The sequence below is a fragment of the Esox lucius genome, chromosome 16 (assembly GCF_011004845.1).
Source record: "Esox lucius isolate fEsoLuc1 chromosome 16, fEsoLuc1.pri, whole genome shotgun sequence".
In the NCBI taxonomy this organism is placed as follows: domain Eukaryota; kingdom Metazoa; phylum Chordata; class Actinopteri; order Esociformes; family Esocidae; genus Esox; species Esox lucius.
Window position 1 is genome coordinate 11,053,637 of NC_047584.1, and position 18,217 is coordinate 11,071,853.

The 18,217-nt window shown below is 43.4% G+C and overlaps 1 protein-coding gene and 1 non-coding gene across 28 annotated transcripts in view; one reads left to right on the top strand and one right to left on the bottom strand.

The window, feature by feature from the left end:
• Positions 1 to 18,217, bottom strand: part of clasp1a (cytoplasmic linker associated protein 1a) — a 72,159-nt gene that overhangs the window by 53,254 nt on the left and 688 nt on the right. For 26 of the 27 annotated variants that reach the window (XM_010879752.4, XM_010879754.4, XM_010879751.4 and 23 more), the window contains exons 2-3: positions 16,822 to 17,488; positions 102 to 180 (exon numbers count right to left, since the gene is read on the bottom strand). In XM_010879752.4, coding sequence (XP_010878054.2) covers positions 102 to 180; positions 16,822 to 17,016 — 274 coding nt within the window. In that variant the 5' untranslated portion in view covers positions 17,017 to 17,488. Of the gene's footprint in view, positions 1 to 101; positions 181 to 6,580; positions 6,600 to 16,821; positions 17,489 to 18,217 lie in introns of those variants that run through there. The other variant, XM_034286853.1, reaches the window with a different exon arrangement.
• On the top strand, positions 544 to 668 carry LOC114828837. The gene has a single exon (XR_003777220.1). It is a non-coding gene; the product is annotated as a U4atac minor spliceosomal RNA (small nuclear RNA).

Consider the following 18,217-nt stretch of genomic DNA (forward strand, 5'->3'; position numbering starts at 1 on the left):
ATACAGAGTCAGTCGGACATTTTCTATAGAAACAAAAATCTATTTTAACTCATTTAAATAATAAAGAAAGTAATATTTCATAAGATAACAATCAATCTTACCTGTTCCCACGTGGTTCCTAAATCGGTCCTGTAACCTTGTCACTAAGGCAGATAAAAGGTCTATTCCAAGCAAAGCCACCTGGAAAAAAAACACAAAGCAATTTTAAATAAACATTAATTAAATTAAAATGAATTAAAATTACATTATAAAAACACATTGTTAACAATAATATATTATCAAATCTAATAACATGTCATTTCTAATTCAGTTCTGTATGCAAATTAGTTTTGCAAAGGATTGTGGGTAAACTGAAATATCTTCACTTCATCTGTTCATAAAAAGACGGCAGACACACCTGCAGCCCTGCAACCTCCGTCATGTTGACTTCCTATACATTTACAACAGTACTGCCATGAACACTTATTTTTAAAAACAGCAACCCACCATGGGAAAAACCATTGCTCATGTAAGGTAAGGGCACTGCCCCCCCACTTAAATTCAACCTTCCTTGTCTCGGGGTGAGAGAGCTACTCAATGAACGTATAGTGAGGGTAGCCCTGCTAACACCATAACGACACATAAGCATCACCTGAGCTTGCTCAGATCATGGTGCAATTTTTGGAACCTCCAAACTTTGTAAACAAAATAAATATTTTCAAGCACAGTCCTACTGCACTGTACAATACTGCCATCTCCTGGTGTCTATGAGAAGTGTAGGAAATAAGACATTAATGCAGCCGGCCATATACTGTAGGCCTACAGTATTGCATTAACCAAAACAACTCTTAACAGAAGCTGGTACACAAATTCAGTACACCGATATCTTAGTTAAGGCTGGAAACTGGTTATAGCTTAACATTACCAGCAGACTGCTCTGAGGGCTTAATCCTAATCCTTTGTTCTCAGACGAAAGGGAATTACAGCAATTAAACCGACATCAAGACAGAAACAAAAGGCCTGGAGAGAACTACAACGTTGTTAAATGTTAAAGCAACAGTACAAACAGTCAGGTTTTAAAGACCCAAACTGCAGCTTTGATTTCCACCAAATTCAGTCTACTCTGGAGACTGGTGTTAGCTAGTAGCTCTTGGCTTAGATGTCAATACGAATATCAACGCACCAACCAACACGCAAAGGTCAAATATAAAACTTTGTGATCCACTTCTTGTGTCATCAACACACATCAGACTTGGAAGTTGGCCAATCCACGTGGGGGGCAGCATCCATGGGTAGAGGACAGCTGTTGTGGAGTCCCTCCCTGCCTGGTAGAGACAGACCCCTCCCACTGCCTGGTCCCCGCAGACCGACAGATGGTTACCCCGTCTCCCCAAATCCCCCAGCATCTCCCGCCTCAGAGCGGTTGAACGTCCCATCGCTCCGCTCTTCATTTCAACATGGGCAGGGACTGTTGTTCTACTTAGTTTATCGTCCTTCAACACCTTAGGCTCTTTTTGGTTTCAACGGTGATGTGGAGGCAGAAATGAGATGGCACTGGAGCAGATAGCACTCCCAGACCTGTCGGTAACGTTAGGTTGTAGACTACAGAATACTGAGGCTGTTGGCAATCCTGTCTAATGACATACTGGTCAAAATAAGCTCAGGTCCCTATAGGACCATCTCGTCCCCTATCAAACTGTGGCTCTCCTTCACAACGCCACGGATCTTTCTCAAGTCTTAATGACAAGCAGAGAGGAAAAGGTTAATGTTCTTTCTTTACACAGATTTTATTTCTTTAAAGTTGATTCCTAACGTACATTCTTAGGCCTATAATATTACACACAAAATAATCACACATTTGTGAATAATGCAGACATTAAGATTAAATGCATGAACGGTTTAAATACTGTCAAATACAAGCCTATTAATAAAGCATATGTCCATATAGAATCAGCCTTAATATTACTCTGCCTTTAGATGGTGGACCGTTGTATCCTTGGATCATGTTTCGAAACATAAAAAAACAAATGACCAAAAATTGGCATATCCATTCCCCTGGAAGCATTTCAAGAAAGCCAAAGCCAACAGTCCTTTCTGTCAGGCTCCTAATAACCTCACACAGTGTTACAACAACAAGCCCAACATACTAACACCGCTCAAATCAGTCGAATCAGAGGGAAACTAAAAAAAGGCAGCCACACAATATCAATAAATTAAATGGCTGAATATGCAGACCCTGGTGCACACTCCTGCTCTAAAAGAGATGGCGAAACGATGGGGGGGCTAACTTGGTTTAGCGGTTAAGTGTTCTCCATTAGTAGAAAGAGAGAGATGGGTGGTTTCCTAATCAGCCATCTGTAACAGACGCCGCGACAGCTCATTCATTTAAACATGTCTACTGCCGTAAAAGAAGGAATCTCCTGCTGCTCTTCTCCGGTGTGGCTGGACGAGGTTCAGAACGAATAGCGGCAGGCGAAGGTCATTCTACTGGAGACTTCTAGAGGCCTAGTGCAAACAAATGCTCGCATCACAACGCAGAGTGACTTCAAAGGCATTGACAGGCAGAGAGAGTAGGAGGACGTCTTCAATTAGACAGACATGGGTGTAATGCGCACACGGCTGTCTGTCCCTCGCTGTAGGGATTTTCCATGAGTCAGGGGAACAGCTGGGATTGAGTGGTGGGCTGAGTGGTTGGACTGGCTGGTGCAGGGTAGAGGCCAGCCAGACAGCGGGAGCCCAGAGGCAGAGCTACTCACTACACTGTAGTTAGCATACCTAGCTAACACAACAAAGCACCCTGTCATTAGTTGGGAGGCGTGCACCTACCCCTACCCACCTCGGACCAGAGAGGTTTACCAGCTGATTCCGGAGTTTGCAGATCAACCCGGGTTACGGTCAGAGCTGACGGTTGATTGGAATGACCTTAGACCGGTCGGTGCTTTGGGGTCGGTGTGATGCTGATAACAGTGACTCAGTGGTAGACAGTGGACACAAGATATAGGATCCTGAGGCTCTACAGCCGAGTCCAGGAACAAAACAGTAAAATCACATTAACGAACATAAACACGCATTAACTACGACACACATCGCACCGCGGGAAAGGCGAACAGACTGCAGTGTTTCCAGTCCACCCCACACGGACAATGCTCCATCCCGGGCACCCCCATCCATGCTTGAATTCCTAGAGTAAAAACTGAAATTAGAGCCTCATCCTCCAGCTATAGAGAGAGCCTAGCTGAGAAGCCTAGCTATGGTAACATTCAGCTGAACGCAGCAATAGAAAGGCTTACAGTACCACAGCCTCACTGTTGTGATGTTTACTGAACATAGTGGCGGTAATGCCAGGACCTCAGGCCCAATGTCTTCTTAATTCCTGTACTTGTTGGCGCTAGACTACGCCATTCCCCAGTGCTGTGTTGTGTAAGCATCCCAGGAAAGACGTTTGGAGTGCTCCTGCCCCAGGACGTACAGCTAGCCCCATCAGGACAAACAGCTAGCCCCATCAGGACGTACAGCTAGCCCCATCAGGACGTACAGCTAGCCCCATCAAGACGTACAGCAAGCCCCATCAAGACGTACAGCAAGCCCATCAGGACTTACAGCAAGTCCATCAGGACGAACAGCTAGTCTATCAGGACGTACAGCTAGCCCCATCAGGACGTACAGCTAGCCCCATCAAGACGTACAGCAAGTCCATCAGGACGTACAGCAAGTCCATCAGGACTTACAGCAAGTCCATCAGGACGAACAGCTAGTCCATCAGGACGAACAGCTAGTCCGTCAGGACGAACAGCTAGTCCATCAAGACGTACAGCTAGTCCATCAGGACGTACAGCTAGTCCATCAAGACGTACAGCTAGTCCATCAAGACGTACAGCTAGTCCATCAGGACGAACAGCTAGTCCATCAGGACGAACAGCTAGTCCATCAAGACGTACAGCTAGTCCATCAGGACGTACAGCTAGTCCATCAGGACGTACAGCTAGTCCCATCACCGCACATCTGGCCTGTCATTAGCCAGGCCGCTGAGACCAACAGACCCCATTCACCACAGCTCCCTTATCTCATCGTTAATAGAGAGATGTTTCTTGGAGGTGGATAGGGACCAGATATAGAATGGAGATATCAGAATCTGGACTTTCATTAGACGGTTATAGTGGGCTTTTTGGCCAATAAAAACATTTCAAGCAGGAAAAATGATTGGCTGCATGTCAAGAAACAAACAAAAAAAAGAGTGCAATCGCTCGTACACCACGAGAACACACTGACTGACAAACCCACACACACACAGCAGATGTTATACTCAGCAGGTTTAGTGTTTGCCCTCCCCCTTCCTCAAAGTCTAATCTCTGAGCAGAGGCAGTGACTTAAAATTACATCAACGGGCCAGGGCTAGTGAAGCTCAAGACAACTGGGTTTGAGTGACAATTGACCACACACCCACCTCCAGCCAAAATGACTGTCACATTGGATAGAAAAAGAGACTAGTCTGCAACATCATGACTTCCTGGTGGAAGTGAAGGCAACAAACATGGCCTCTGAACACGCACAGGAACATAACGGATTCAGAATGTGACTCTACATGACAGAAACCTGTGATATGATCTGACTGGAGGACTTCTAGCGACTGTTACAGTGACTAGTCTTACGTGTCAAATAGATCTCCCTCAATCAAACAGGGCAGGACCAAAGAGACCCACAGAAGTTTGTCAGAAGTCATTAACATTAAACACTTTAGGCTAGGCCTGAACTTTTAACCAGATGAAATAGAACAGGAGTCAACATTTTACTAACAAACACTGATTGCTATCAAACAAAGACTCTTTAATGGAGAAGATAACAGTCGCGGCATCAGCAGTGTTTGGGTCTTGCTGGTATCATGTGGTTGGTCGCCAGGGGAAACCTTTAAGGAGGCCATTGAAAGGTAACCAGTGTGGTAGAGGCTGTGGTACTACCTGTAGAGACAGAAGAACCCGACTGTAGACATTAGCAGTGAGTCATCAACTGAATAGCAGGCAGGATGAACGCAACACCATCTAGTCAACACCCGGTCTTTGACAAGGCAAGCCATTTTCTCTTCACTGATCTAGAAATGTCTCTTGATTCGTTTCCGCAGTTCAAACTCTGAAGATCAGCGATGCACATGCCAATTAAGGGCTTTCACTATGAGAGATCGAGGTAAGGAGGTAAATTAGGGCTTATTTACATTACAAGAGAGAATAAAGCGTTAGATGGAATGATCTTAGTTTGCATAATAATTTCCATAGTGTTTGATTGGATTGTTCACATCAATTGAGGAAAGAAATCCGGTGATATGCGTACGCACAGCACAGAAACGATACAGTTCTGACACAATGGTCTTCACAAATGCAAACCAAGTGGGGCTCGCTTGAAAAGGGGGCGCAAACTACCTCAGAAAGTGACATCTCAAGCTAATGATTAGTTTACGCAAAAAAAACTATTGAGTCTTCTTCGAAAAGATTCAGAAAATGTATCTTAACATAAATAAGCTCTTAGACAAGTTTGAGTCGCACTAAACAGCAAAAACACCCTACCACGTTGTAAGAAACCGTGTGACTTGTCTGAGGGCGCTTTGGGGACTTTCAACTCACTTCTAAGGGCTGAAAAAGCAACTGACATCAGATGACCCCAGGGTTAAACGTCTCTCCCCAAGAGATAATAGTACGGCATCTGACGAGAAAAGAGTGGACTTCTGAACGTTTACAGAACAATCTGTGGTTGTGTTGACTTCCATGCAGTGCTAGATGTTGGAATCTGGAGATACGCCACATCTACAGTGGTACTCTAACTGGATTTTTGATAAGGGGCCTTGGGACTTTGGCTGTGGTCATGAGATGATTGCAAACATCTAAACGCGCTATGAATTCACAACAATGATAGAAATGGCAGAATCGAATGAACATAGATGTGGTAGAGATTCTTTATGGAATTTGACCAAAATAACTTACACAATCTAGTCCACAACAGAATTGTGTTCTCTTTGAGGTGGGCAGCTGAGTATGTTTCTTGTGTGGATGATCCCAAATCAGTCAATCAACTGCAATACCTATATAAAACAGACTCTAACCGCATATTTCATACACTGGCTATGCTACACGCTAAAAAATGAAAGTTAGCATTTAGCAGAGACTAAACCTGCTACATGATATGCAGCACAATGAATACACTTTACACACAATTTTATAATCTTACATCAAGAATATCCACTGCTACATCAAAGTGGCATATTCCCTTAGTCCAGCTATGAACAACTCATACATTAGTACTCATTTGTAGAACATCTTAGAGAGAAAACTCATTATTACAGAAACAATTGAATTATCTTCACCTCATTGGAGAGGGCTGATTTCCTACCCCCATCTGAATACTAACCGTCACCCTGAGACAGTACGGGAGCTGGTTTCACATTGGTTCGGTGTGAATCCCACTGCAGAGGAGCCAACATCCCTCTGAATGATTGGATTACAGAGCTTAAGCACGGGAGCGGACAGACAGCGATGACTTAAAACCCCCATGGAGAACAAACCCAGGTGAACCCAATGACTCAGCACAAGCAATGAGCTGCGTTCCTCGTACGTACCGTCGTTTTCTGTCATACGAACAGAATAGACAAGGCCGGTGTCGCTGCGTATTATGAGGGAGGCCAGTTATGGCCGGTCAGCTTCATCCGTCTGCCCGTGAGGTCAGTTGTTCTATCATATTGCCGGTCGTCGGCGTGTCTGTGGTGCCGGCCACGTTGAGCCATCGTGACGCAGCAGCTCCAGCTTAAACTGTTAACTTCCTCAGCGAGGATGACTCGGCGAAACTGAACGGCCCTCGCAAAACGTGATGTGAAATAAATAGGTACACAGGAAAGTGAAGGACTAAATACAGACGACGGAAATGTATTTTCCTACACATTTTTTTAAATATAGAAACCTTTATTTTGGACAACAGCGTGGCATGGTTTAATTACTGTGAAGTCCCCTCCGGACCTGGGAGCCCACACCACTGTTGTGTTTCCATTGTTTCTCTCTAACCAGGGACTGATTAAGACCTGAGACACAAGTTGGGTGATACTCATTATCAGGTAGAACAGGATACCAGCACACTCTGGAGCTTGTGTGATAACAACTGAATACCCGTTGCCATGGGGATTTTGAGAAGACAGCTTCAGAAGAATTAGTATCCCAGCAAGAGTGGCCATCACACACCCTTATGGACAACAACCATTTTTTATCAGCGGCAGAGCAGGTTCACATAGGTCTGCCGGTATTCTTTTCCAAAGAAGTAGGCTAGAGACGGGTCTTTGCAATTTGCTCTGCTGTGGTAACCATATTCCTAACGGAGAGACGGCCACAAAGTCTAAAAGAACCTCAGTGGAGTCAGACACCAGAGGTACTGTGTAGCACAGGAAGGGGGAGCAAGTGAAAATATGAGGGTTTGGCAGGAGTGAAAGATACAGCCACAGTCTTATTTGAACACTGATGTCCTATACCAGGGATGGGAAACTGGGAGCCAGTGGACCAAATTCAGTCGACTAAAACATAATTTTCATTGTTTGAAAGTAGAATACACCATGCATAGTTCTGAAATTTGGCAGCTGACTTTGTTGTAGCAACCAACTAACGTCTCGTAATCACAATCCGCACAATATTTCGGTTATGCCATTTTCACTCAGATGATACATAAAATGTATTGCAGTAAATTTGATGTGATGCGATTTAGATGTATTTATTGGCCATCCCCTCATCAAAGTTCCCATCCCTTACCTAGTCCTAAGGAAGATTTCCTCCCTAAGATATAAACATAACCTTTTAGTTTGTTAGGGAGAAGGGGCATTCTGCAGATGCTGGGTAACATCAAGAACAAAAAGTTCCCTCAAATGAAACGGTTTAGCTCAAGAAGAACGAGGCTCTCTGCTCCTGAGGGACTTACACATAGGCTGCCTGTTGTTTAGGAGGAGGGTCCACGCTTACTGATGCTCATCTGATCAGCCTCTCAGGGCCTAAAGCTGGGCCTCTCTCTCAGACCACAAACAACCAGCAATTCATAGATTTTCCTCAGAGTACAAACAGTTCTCAAGGTCTTAATTCTGGTTCAGCTTTCCAGAAATCAAGCTGTAGGCCAGGGAGTAGACTAATATGCCATGACCACCAAAAATGACTTTATAAAAAAAAGGAAACATTTCTAAAACAGGGATGATACTGTACAGAGGCAGAGATTAGGCCTCTCTGATATGGACAGGCGTTAAATGCTTTAGAGACGTCTTCAGCTGCGCTCGAGTCATACAAAGTGGTGATGAACAGAGGCATTAAGGACAGTAGGCTGACTGATTCTTACCCAGCCCAACAGTCAACACCAAGACTACAGACTGAACAATAATCAGAGGCCACATTCCACCCCATATGCTCAAAATGTAAAAAGCGGGATGAGGAACCAACAGATAAACTGGTCTATAATCTTAAAAGGAAACCAAATACCTCTCTGAATGTGCTCAATGGAGTAAGGAAAGACTTCAGTAAACAGTTTGCACAGCCAGTCACAAGTAATGTTTCTTTAAAAAACGTCTACCCCTCCTGCACAAACGCCTCGGAAAAAGCACCGAACAACAACAAGAACGGAAAACGTAGCCTAGGCATGCAGTGTGTTAAATCGGCAAGCAGGCTAGCGGACAGATTAAACAAGAGGCCAGATTAAGATGTGGCGCAAACGTAGAGTGACAGGCCGACAAAGCACCGAGCGGCAGACACAGGCAGATGAGACGGTCTCGACAGCACCGGGACAACAAAGAGCTGGTGACAACAAAGTGGATGTGCACAGCCTGGCTGAAAAGAGAGGGGAAACGGAAAAGAGCGAGGTGGCAGGCAGCCAGAGAGAGGAGAGGAGTCGGAGACCCCCACACTAGTGACGCTGTGGCGGGTTCATTATTAGTTCCAGGGCAGTTTCTCAGTACCCTCACCCTGTCCCTGTCGCCCCCCCCCCCCCCCCCGTCAGGGCGCTGTCCTGCTGCCAACCTGGCTGTGTTCGGTGTTCCATTGGAACCTGCCCCACAGCGCGCGGACAGGCGGGGAGGAGAACCACACTAACACATCTAGACAGCGTGACGACCCGTCCACTGTGTCCAGACAACCAAGACAGAACAGGAAGAAGGCTGAACAGGAGAGAGGAGGACAGGGGGGCGTAATTCACTGCAGTGGCAGAACGGGATTAAGAGGAATCTCGGGGGAGAAAAGGAGGTGCCTTGGTTCAGACATTCCTCAGGAATCCCAGAGCAGAGGAGGGCTGGTCTAAGAGGTCGGGGAGGTCATGAGTGCAGCCTTAAGCCAAGGTTCAAAGATAAAAGACGACATGACGTTCCACATGGAACCGTTTGAAAACATACTAATTCATGGATTCAGCTACATTACAAAGTGTATATTTTGTACATTAACAGTAATTTGTTGCATGTGGCTATAACTGACTCCCAGTCACACTAAACCCAGAAGCTGTTCCCTTGCTGAATAGTAGCTACAAGAAGAACACCAAACATCTCAAAGTGAGCCTTCTCCTGCCTAATCCTGACACAAGTGCTCTTCTGAGTAAAAAAAAAAAACTGCAGATTAACGTTTAACTCAGACTTGTGTTTGTCCTGGTTCTATCAACACAAAGTCCTCAGTGGGTTGACGCGACACAGAGGTTACAGTGCTGAACTTGACGGTCCGGGCTTTCACTGACCCACAGCAGTCAGCATGTGCAACATGAATACCCTGAGAGTTTAGTCAACGATAACAGCCATCCAACTCAGCTAGCGATCCACTCAGTCTGACTGTCAGTCTGGTTTCCGAGAAGAATAAGCTAGGCTTCCTCCCGGGTGGTACAGAGAATATCACATTACACCAGCCAGTAAACCACACACAGGTCTGATTTACTCCACGTTACATAGCATCCAAGGTCAATTCAAACCGGGGTATTAGTAAAGGCTTGGAGTAAATCTTGAGTTGAGGCCTACAAGACTTGTTTTGCTGCTCCTGTCACTCAAACCAGGGGACAAGTTCATCCAGTCGGCTTTCAGTGCCCCAGGCCAAGTGACTGTGTAAACCACTGCAGCTGGGTTAAGTGGAGGGAGGGCTGTCCAAGACAAATCAAATGCCATTATTAAGAGAACATACCCAGGGAAATGATATGTAATCCAGAAGTATAGGCTGTTATAAAGCTGTCTTAGACAAGCGGCAGGGCTCCATTAGCACAATGTATTACTGAGGGTCTGGTAATATGGTTTGACTGGATTTGAGGGGCCTCTTTGGAATGACAGTTCCTTCATGTTAACACACCTTCTGAGTGGTTACAGGGGGAAACAAGGTATTTTACTAATCCTGTCAATTACAGTGCATTACTAATTCATTGTACTCACCACAACTGAATGGTGTGGCTGTTCCACCTAGCTTCTTAAAACATACATGCTAACTATTAGCTGCTCTGGATTAGAATGCCTGATAAATTGCTCAAATGTTGCTCAAAAACATTTAACTGTTGTGTATCATGTTAGCACACCAACATGTCTAAATCTGATAAAACTGTCCTTGTACAGCCATATCCTCTGCAATCTGCTTACAAACTGAATATTATGCTGCTAGAGCATCTGAGTGTCACAGCCATCTATGCCTCGGTCCAGACAGAGACTTCAAAAGGTTACTGCTCAGGACAGGCTGTCAACACTTCAGCCCAAATCAAGGGAGAGACAGCATGCATTCTGTTTCTGAAGAAGCAAAATGGATTAGGAACAGAGTGTCAGAGAAAGAAGAACCAACCATCCACTGGTAGAAGAGGAACGGTAGAGGCCTGGGGAAAAGAGGAGCAGTAGAGGTCTTGGCAGATATAAGCAGATAGACATTAAATAGGTCTGGTGAAGGAGATTATTACTACGCTTTGGATGGTTTAGTGTGTTTTGGTGGTGAAGATTATTACTATGTTCTGGATGGAGGGTTTAGTGTGTTTTGGTGGTTGAGATTATTACTATGTTCTGGATGAAGTGTTTAGTGTGTTTTAGTGGTGGAGATCATTACTGTTTTGGATGAAGGGTGTAGTGTGTTTTGGTGGTGGAGATCATTACTGTTTTGGATGAAGGGTGTAGTGTGTTTTGGTGGTGGAGATCATTACTGTTTTGGATGAAGGGTGTAGTGTGTTTTGGTGGTGGAGATCATTACTGTTTTGGATGAAGGGTGTAGTGTGTTTTGGTGGTGGAGATCATTACTGTTTTGGATGAAGGGTGTAGTGTGTTTTGGTGGTGGAGATCATTACTGTTTTGGATGAAGGGTTTAGTGTGTTTTGGTGGTGGAGATCATTACTGTTTTGGATGAAGGGTGTAGTGTGCTTTCATGGAGAAGCTTATTTGTATAATTTGGTTGAAGGGGTTTATAGTGTTCGGTATGCAGCTGGTAGGAACAGCTTTATCAGTGTCATGTTACATAAGAAGAATTCAGATTTCATAGGAAGAAATCACCACTTGAACTCGATTCTGTTTGGATTCCTCCAAATTAAGGAGCTTTTGACTGTTGAATGTTGTAACACGTCCCTCTCTGATAAAGGTTCCATGTTGCTCACTTGAAAAAGCATTGTTCTTGCACGGCCAGGTTTATGGGTTTGATCCGCACCAGGTCTGGTTTTAGAAAGCATTAATGTGTGTGCACACACTAGTTAAGTTGTTCTGGACAAGTGTCTGCTAAATAATGTACATGACAGTCTGATAAATAAAGGAGGAAGTACAGTAATAGTCTAGAAGGAGCCTAGCAAGAGCAGTGACAGTCATATTGTCCCGTTAGTCTACTGCTATAGGAACACTTGTTAATTCCCTTCCATATGTTCTCTTTCCATTCATCAGAGACTGTAAGAGGTCTGTAGCGATGACAGAACCAGAGACCATTCTAGGTTTCCAGGAGGACCACAATCCACCAAGACCACAGACAATGGGTTCCAATTCTGCAATGTAATGGGAAGAGTCACTGACCATAAAGCCTGCAAAACTGAGAACACAGCTTGCAGGCATCTCATTTGCCCCAATTCACCACCCACCCCCCACCCCCACATACAGACACACACACGCATACACGCACATGCGCGCACACACACTACTCAAATACTTTCCACATTACTCTGCCCATCAGCCTCAGACTGCATCCAGGCCAACTCTGCTCCGAGGCCCAGCCACTGTCTGCCGTTCAGAGGAGCAGCAGAAAAATCATTACACCACTGGACAATGGAGACAGAGGATTATTTTCCTGTCAAAGGGCCAGACAAACAGTGGCAGTTTCACTTTGAAGTTCAGACCACTTTAGCATACCCGATTTCACAAAAACATTTTGATGTGGAGAATGGGGAAGGCCTTTGACTTGTGTTGGACCACTAGCTGCATCAATGAAGAATCCAGGTTAGAAGCTTTTTGGTAGGAAATGTGGCCAACTATCGCAGAACCCTATGGAGCCCTTTGATCTGAGTGACTTAAGCTCCAAACCTTCTCACTCACACATAAACACACACACACACACTTCAGCTCCTAATGAACATCTTGTAAAAGTGACAGAAACATCAACTACTCCAAGTGCTTTGCTTTAGTTTACCAACTCAGAGGGCCAGAGGCAGAGACAACTCAACACAGAGGCTGCTAGAGGGAAAAGGTATTCAGACTCCTTTACTCTCCACATGTTGTTGTGTTCAATTAATTTTAAAAAATGAACACTTGTGCTTCCCTGAAAGATGAGTAAGTTTTCTATTTTATCAATCAAATTGTCACAAATTTCTAAAACCGTGTTTTTGCTTTGTCATTATGTGGTGTTAGGTGTAAATGATTGCAAAAGATTTTTAGAATCAATTATGAATTTGGTCTATAACCCAAGAAAATGTGGAGAATGTGAAGGGACCAGAATACATCCCAAAGGCACTGTATCTAGGCCAGGGCAAGTATGCTTTTGTCTAGATAGAAAACCCAGATACCACAGCATGCAATGTAAGCACCACAGCAAGGGTACCACAGCAAGAAATCAATGATGTAAAAGAAAATAAGGAAATATCCATACAAAGAGATAGGGAAAGTAACTAGGCTTAGCATGGACGCTAAACTGTATAACAGGGCAAAATGTTGAGGACTAATTATGGTATGGTGTTGTTATGGACCAATACCAAAATGAATGCCATATTTCTGGAAAATTAAATATTCTAGAACAGGGGTATTGTACTCATACTTAAAGGTGCCTTATGCAGTATTTAACATATCCGATAATAAGCGTTACATACCATCAGTTAACGTTAAACAGTCTCTGGCAGAGTGTCATGACTAACACTAACACTATCCCCAGTGCCATGGTTGCAAGTAAACCATAGAAGGCCGGGATGTGTGTATGCGTGTACTTCCTTGAAGGTGTGTGAGGTGAAGGCCAATGACAACTTTGTTTGGGTTCATGAGCCTACACTGAACGCTCAGGAAACGAAAATATACGTAAGGAACGCGAGCATATGACAAAATAGGGTAAATTCTGCATTTGATGGAGAGAGCTGATGTTTGTGTGTATAGTGATGCAGAGTTGGCTGCCTTTCTACTTGAAAAGTACTAGCCTCATTTAGCTAGTTAGTCAACGAAATCTATGTGTAAGTTACTTGATGAGGACTGAGAAACAGTAATACTACGTAGAAAATAATTTGATGTTGTTGTTTATTCTATTTGTATGAGCGCAGACACGTTTTGGTTGAGACAATAAGTTGTGTCCGAGCAGACACTCCTTGATTCCATTTCTTGCTGGAAAATAGTGTTAACCTGGTGTTCTCTGCAAAAAATGTTTTTTAAAACATTCATTGTGGGTTGTTTGACTAAACCTTATGCATAAGCGAATATTGCTCGGAAGAAGCAATTATTTGGCCTTTTAGCGAGATTTAGGCTTGTGCAAACTGGCCGAAGTGTACACATTATTGTTCCAGCTAGCACTAACTAGCACAATTATGGTTTCATGTTCGCTAGATAGGCATCAACGAGTCTCTGAATTATGGCAATGCATCTAACGCAATAGATAGCCCAGATGATGTTTTGATTGGTTTAGCTGTTTACTTTGTTTATTCTGTGTTCCGTAGTTATGGAAAATACCCATCAAGGTTAACCCCATTTGAAACGAAAGTCTGTGTTCATTGTTCCAGCACCGATGCTTAGAAGTGACACTGCTTCAAACAGGTCAGTATCCTCACAGTTTGTAATGACAATGTCAGATCCTAATGGAGTTATAGAACCGATATCCAACTCACTGTAGATAGGTGTCTTTAAGTTGCATAAGGCACCTTAAACGTTACCAACCTAGTTTCCCAGGTAGAAAAAAGTCCCTGATTAAAGGGTTGAAGTTTAAAACCGAATGGGACTGGCCTTGAGGTCCACAGTTGAGTTTGAGGGTTCTAGAACAGTGGTTCCCAACCAGGGGTACTAGTACCCCTGGGGGTACTTGGCCTCTCTACAGGGGTACTTGAAAACACTCATGACACCATAGACTTACTAGTGAAATTAACATGAGGGGGTACTTCAAGGGTACTGAAGGCAGTGCAAAAACATTTTGGGTGTACAGTAACTGAAAAAGGTTGGGAGACACTGTTCTAGAACATAGAAGGATTTAGCAAAAACGCCACATGGCTGTACTGTTTAGTAACTTAACTGGCCAGATAATTGACATCTACCTCATGCATAGAAAAGAAGAATTTGAACTGCGACCCTATTATCTGATTTCAAAATGGATGTGTGCACCATAATAAATTATATTCATGTTTTAATCATGTTTGTCAGTGTCTTAAACTTAATGAGAGCACTTATCGAAATTGCTTCGTCTGCGTATTGGCTGAAAGACCAACATAGTTGTGAGAATATTACGTATATCACATTCTTTTTTTTTGCCACCTCCTCCAAAAATGTATTTTCCAATCATTCACCTAAAAAACATGATTGTTGTTTGGCTTATCAAATCGCTCAGTTGCTATGGCAAATAGCCTCTGACCTAAAAATACCAACAGTCAGAAATGACTGCCCACACAAGATCAATGTTATTGGCCTTCTGTCTACTAACCCATGCACAATGACGTGATAGCCCGAAAACACATCCCAAAAAAAGATGTTGGGTAGACTCAGTATACCTTGATTCATACATTTAACTACCTTGCTCTAGCTTTCCAATTAGTATTGTTCATCAGGCATATTTTGACAAGTGACACATGAGGTTTTCACTATCCCCACTCTTTATGAATACCTCTATGATCTTTATCTGTACATATAATGACAATGTTGAATTGTCATTAACTTCACCATTCCACCAAACTTATCTGAAAAGTTTTTGCAGCAACAAAGCCAATACTTTTAATTATGTCAAGAGGCTAGTCCCTGTCACTATGGAAAAGGTTGGTAACAAATAGACAACATGGCTTGCAGCAAAAATATCATGAATAAAAATGATGTATAACCAAGACAGACAAGTAAAGCAAAGTGCCATGAAGAAAGATAATTGGATCATCCCTTTCACATTGCCTATATAGTGGCTAATACCTATAGTCAAGTCCTGAAGTCTCTGTAAAATCATAATATCATGGTCTGACATGCAAAATCTCCCAGGGGGAGCACGATCAGTCAGTGGGAAACATTGTTATGCTCATGGAGACAATCTTTATTTTATTATCAAAACATTTGATGGTGGTTCTGAAGAGGCAAAAAATTTGGCTAAATATGCTATGGCATTTGCAAGCTCAATACAGTATCTAGTAGAAGGTAGTATAGTTCAGTAAAGTATGGCCCACCCAATATAGAATGCATAACCCAACTCAAAAGAGGTTAGTACATACACAAAGGGACCAGAGTTGTTCAAAAAGTAAAGTTGCAAAAACACCTGAAGAGGCAACTCCAGGATGCTGGCCTTTTAGGCAAAGTTCTTCCTCAGTCCAGTTTCTGTGTTCTTTTCCTGAATCTTTGCATTTTATTGGCTAGTCTGTTGAATGGCTTTTTCTTTGCTACTCTGCCTAGCCAGCATGCTAGAGTCGGCTCTTCACTGTTGACGTTGAGACTAGTGTTTTGTGGGTACTATTTAATGAAGCTGCCAGTTGAGGACCTGTGAGGCATCTGTTTCTCAAACTAGACGATCTAATGTATTTGTCCTCTTGCTCAGTTGCGCACCGGGGCCTCCCACTCCTCTTTCTCTTCTGGTTAGAGACAGTTTGTGTTGTGCTGTGAAGCGTGTAGTACACATTGTTGCACAAGATCTTCAGTTTCCTGGCAATTTCTCACATGAAAGTCTTAATTTCTCAGAAAAAGAATAGACTGATGTGTTGCAGAAGAAAGTTATTTTTTTCTGGCCATTTTGAGCCTGTTATTGAACCCACAAATGCTGAAGATACTGAACAAGTCTAAAGAAGGCCCGTTTTATTGCTTCTTTAATCAGCACAACAGTTAAACTGTGCTAACATAATCACCAAATTGTTTTCTAATGATCATTAGCCTTTTAAAATGATAAACTTGGAGTTGCAAACAATGTGCCACTGGAACACAGGAGTGATGGTTGCAGATAATGTGCCTCTGTACAACTTTTTCAGCTATAATAGTCATTTACAACATTAACAATGTCTACACTGTATTTCTGATTAATTTGATGTTATTTTAATGGACAAAAAAAATCTGCTTTTCTTTCGAAAACAAGAACATTCTCGGGCGACTCAAAACTTTTCAATAGTATCGTATGTCTGAAAGAGCAGAACATAAACAAAGCCGATCATTTTTATAGAAAACATACCACAACTCCAATCTGAAAGCAGTCGGTGCACGTGACTGCTCTCTAAATGCATATTGTCGTCTGTTACCTTAAAGTTAGAGGAGTTGACCCAGGTAGCAGCGATGCCATCCACCATCCTGTCCAGCGCCGTCTGGTCCTGCTCCAGGTCCTGGGACTTGTCTTTATCCAGGATGTAATCGATGAGCTCCTGTCCCACCTGCACCTTCCGCCCCAGGTCTTTCTGCACCACTTGGGCCAAACAATATTCCATATTGACCTCCATGGTCGCGGCCTCCCCTTCCCTCCTTGGTCCCACCACTAGAGACCGCTCTTCCGGGCAGCGGAGAGGAAGAAAACCAATGGGTGTGACCCCTACTGAGCGTGTCTGAGACAAGAAAAAGAAAACAATTGCACGCTCCACACACTATATGGATGTAGCCTATTTATATCCCTTGGGCAGGCCCTAGGGTAGGCTGTGTGTGCCAGGAGCTAGCTGAACGCCGGGCAGTGGGGATGGAGCCTTGGGAATGGCAGCTATGCACCATGTGTCTGGACGGCAGCTGGAGAGGGTTTTCTTCTCTTCCCTCTTTTTTCTTCTGCTCCTTTGTGTTGTGAGTCTGAGCCAAGGAACTAGTACAAGACTGAGCAGAGACGGTGGCCGCTGGTAAGACTCGGACAGTGACTGGAGGTGGAGAGTAGGAAAAGTCCGGAAGAGTTGAACTTCATAACTTAGTGGTCCCTGTTGCCGGGAAGCTCTATAAGTGTCAAGAATAGAAAAGGCTGTTAATGCAATCCGACTCTCATCCCTTCAATTAGTAAACACAACACAACCTGCCATCATGGCCCAACCCTGAGCCTTACTGCAATGCTGACCCATCATTCTCCCAATTTTTTTGACTTGCTCGCTGCATGTTCATGGCAAATAACACAGCTTTCTTTATGCATGACGTGACCTGGCAGCAAGGAATGCCTACTCTCTATAGACAATAAAACTGTAGTGAAAGTGTTGGTCAGTAAAGCCAAACTGCTAAATGAACAAAGATTTGTGCGGTCTAGAAGTCTCACCTTACACAGAAATTGAGAAACATCACTAACATATAAAACCATTCAATGTAGCAGTGATATACCATGGTCCCAAGATCCTGTGTTGTGCAAAAAGGTATATGGTGTTTGCTGTCTTAGCATTGGCATCTTGATACCTTTCTAAATAAACACAATCCATGTGAACAGATGTTAGTGTTTCTACTAGCATGGTTCTATGTTTGTGTATACTGTCATATATAGCATGAATTGACAGAACACGGGATATTACACAAACGAAGACGTTCAGTGTCATCGAAGACCTACTACTGTACGTAGTTGCACTAACAAAAATAAGCGCCGTACAGCAACTGTACAGTTAAGAGACTGTAAGACCTGTTCGAGATCATTCTTTGTTATTTACACTATACAGAAAGCACAAACGTTTAGATATGAATTAATAA